The 2,978-nt window shown below is 40.0% G+C and overlaps 1 protein-coding gene across 2 annotated transcripts in view; it reads left to right on the top strand.

The window, feature by feature from the left end:
• Positions 1 to 1,446: 1,446 nt before the first annotated feature.
• Positions 1,447 to 2,978, top strand: part of TAF5L (TAF5-like RNA polymerase II, p300/CBP-associated factor (PCAF)-associated factor, 65kDa) — a 15,450-nt gene continuing 13,918 nt past the window's right edge. Inside the window, exon 1 of one of the 2 annotated variants that reach the window (XM_010076872.1) lies at positions 1,447 to 1,636. In XM_010076872.1, the coding sequence (XP_010075174.1) occupies positions 1,495 to 1,636 (142 nt within the window). In that variant the 5' untranslated portion in view covers positions 1,447 to 1,494. The remainder of the gene's footprint in view (positions 1,637 to 2,978) is intronic. The other variant, XM_010076871.1, reaches the window with a different exon arrangement.

The following is a 2,978-nucleotide window of genomic DNA, read 5'->3' as shown; positions in this document are numbered from 1 at the left end:
AAGGAAGTTTGCTTTTGGAGTGGAAAAAGTTGTGGTTGAAACTCATGATTTTAATGGGTCTATCTGGAAATGCTTTGAAAAATCCACACCTGTTGATGCTGCTTCCCCACCCACAACAGTTATTTCACCTGTGAGAACAAATGGAAATATTTTTAAGGTTTTCACCAAAGCATATGGGTTCGCAATTCCATATATCTGTTTAAAGTAACTTTTGCTGAAACCTTGCATCTCTGTCTGATTGGAACTTCACAGAGGGCTTATTGTTCGGACAACTGGGATAAGCACCAAAGTGTGCATGGGTACTGGAAAAGGCTCATTTACGATTGTATTTTTAAAGCTGTCATTTTGTTAGAAATACCAGTCTTACAACAGGGGGAAGGGCATCCTTGTCTGTCTCTGAGAATCTGTGTTTCATCAGATTTGTCTACTCAAACCAGAAAGCAGGTACACTTGTAAAATGTACGCAGGTCGCTGGTAGTGGGGCTGTAAGGTGTAGCACTATCTTGAGGCAGGCTTTACCTATTATTCTGGTAGAACAAAACTGTAGCTTCATTCTGCTTTGTTTAAAGGCTTTTAGGTTATCTAAGCTTCTGTGTAAAATCGATGGCTATTGCGAAGGTTTGGTGGCAGTCAGGGACTACTCAAATAGGAAGGGAACTATTGCATTCATCTTATTGAGGTTCTTTTATTACAAGCCAAAGGCTAAAGCTAGCATCGGGCTCCTTTTGGTTCTGCTACTACCAGAGGTGTTTGTGAGGGTGGCTTTCAAAATTTATATAAAGGAAACTTCAAAGGATTCTTTGGGGTTTTTTTAACTTCCATAGGAGGGAAGTCTGTATAGATGGAGGCAGGTAAACAAGGCAGAAGACTGTTTTAATTTCCCTGTTTTTTTTCTGGAGGCTTACCTGACTGAAGTGCCAGAAGTCTGACCCTAACTTTTAAGTTCAGGCAATAAGCTATTGCTTCTTGGACTCCCCAAATAGGTGTGCTATTTAAAGCATTATCATTCTGAAATTTCCTGCATTGTATATTATTTTCCCATTCCCTTGATTCTTCTGGAATTGTTTTGTTGATTGGTCAAGCAGAGGAATCAGAAAATGGCTTAAAAATACCCAAACTGCTACTGTAAAAAAGCAAGGAGGAGAAACGTTCGCTTTTTATGAGTTATTTTTAACAAAAACAAATGCTTCAGCTCACCACTGCAGTTTTAGTCCAGAATCCTCAAAAGTATTTTTAATTCCTCAGTGAAATTAGTAGAATTAGGCAGCAAAATATCTTCAGGGATCTGATTTAAACTGTCCAGTTACACCTTAGTCCTGAGAGGCAAATGCCTAAAGGCTTTGTTTCATATTTCAGTGATGAAGTTGTTTGACTTCAGCAATTAAAATACTGAGCTGTTTGTCTTCTATCAGTTTTAACAGAGCTTTGGTGTATGTTGATCTTAGCATATACCTACACAGTAAGAGCCTCATCATCTCCTTTTCTTTTTAGGTCATGAAACGCGTACGCACAGAACAGATTCAGATGGCAGTGTCCTGCTACCTCAAACGCCGTCAGTATGTGGACTCGGAAGGTCCCCTAAAACAAGGGCTGAGGCTGTCTCAGACTGCTGAAGAGATGGCAGCTAATCTCACAGGTAATCCTATCATATATACTTATATTTTCCATGTGTGCTTCTTGTCAGAGTTCTGACAAGTGTGGCTATGTATATTGGTAACTACATGAATTTGTCTGCATGTATGGACTGCTCTCCTTTTGAAATAAAGAAATTTCCCCATGTGAAGGTGGTATGAGTTATGAACTTTTGAAGAATTAATATGTGGATGAAAGAGATTCATGGTCAGTGAAACAGCAGACTGAAATACCAGGCCAGGGTAGTGTAAAATGCTTATGTTGTCTGTGGAAGAACATGAAGTCTGGTGTGTAGTGGTACTTCGGGACAGAGGTGAGAAGAACCTAGATGAAGAACTAAGCAGAAGCAGGAAAATCTGTTGTACCTTTGTACTCCAGAAGAGCTATATCATGTGAAATGGTAGCGATACAAGCTGTTTCTTTCTCAGGTGTAGTCAGCTTTCTAGTTGTGAAAGCTCTGCTCTGTCACTTGAGGCAGGGGGAGCGGGGGGATGAGACAGTTTCATTTTCTGTGTGCCCTTTCACCTCTTTCTTAAAGGCTTCTGAATCCTGCTACACTACCTGCTTTTCAAATCCTGTCTGTGACAGTCTTCATTGTAATTATTATTTTTGTTACAACAAACTACACTACTGCTTGAGCACCTACAGATATTGAAAGGATGCAAGCAATGTGGAGGTTAAAGTTTAAATTTACTTGTAAAACTAATAGAGAGTACTGGGCTGACCTTTGGGTGAAAATGCGAGGAGGAAAACGTTTTCTGTTAATGAAACTGCTTAGATTGTGACAGTATCCCAGACTAAGAGTGGTAGAGACTTTAGTTACTTGTGGTACAACTTGATTTGACAAAACACTAGTTGCTGTATAACTGTGCTTGTAGCTAGATAAGATGGGATGCCAAAATAGCTCTTTCCATCTGTAGAGAATTCTGCCATAGTTAAAATCCACAGATGAGTGACTTGTGGGTAAATGTCCAGGCTCACTCTCTCAGGAGCCTGAAGGAAATTGGGTAATATTTCGTTATTAGAAGTGACTTGCATCTTCTTAGTACTTTTCATTTCCTTGCTGTTTTCAGAGCAACTATCAGAAGTTTGTTTCAACTCCCTGAAAGAATACTGAGGGAGATGGGGAAGGAATGAAACCAAAGTAAAATGCTGAATTGTTTTTGGTGGGAGGTTTCACAGGAGAGGTGGGTAGAAAGGTCAGCGTTGAAATGGGATTAGAACTTTGGACCAAGCCATACCAGGAGGACACATGAGTATCTGAAGTAGGAGAGACAAATTGGATTGCAAGCCCTTGCATTTGTGTATGGCATCATGCAGGGGGGGGAAAAAAAAGTTTCAGTAAA

This window comes from Pterocles gutturalis, unplaced genomic scaffold (genome assembly GCF_000699245.1).
Source record: "Pterocles gutturalis isolate BGI_N339 unplaced genomic scaffold, ASM69924v1 scaffold7703, whole genome shotgun sequence".
Taxonomy (NCBI): Eukaryota; Metazoa; Chordata; class Aves; order Pterocliformes; family Pteroclidae; genus Pterocles; species Pterocles gutturalis.
This window is presented reverse-complemented; position numbering and strand designations above follow the sequence as displayed.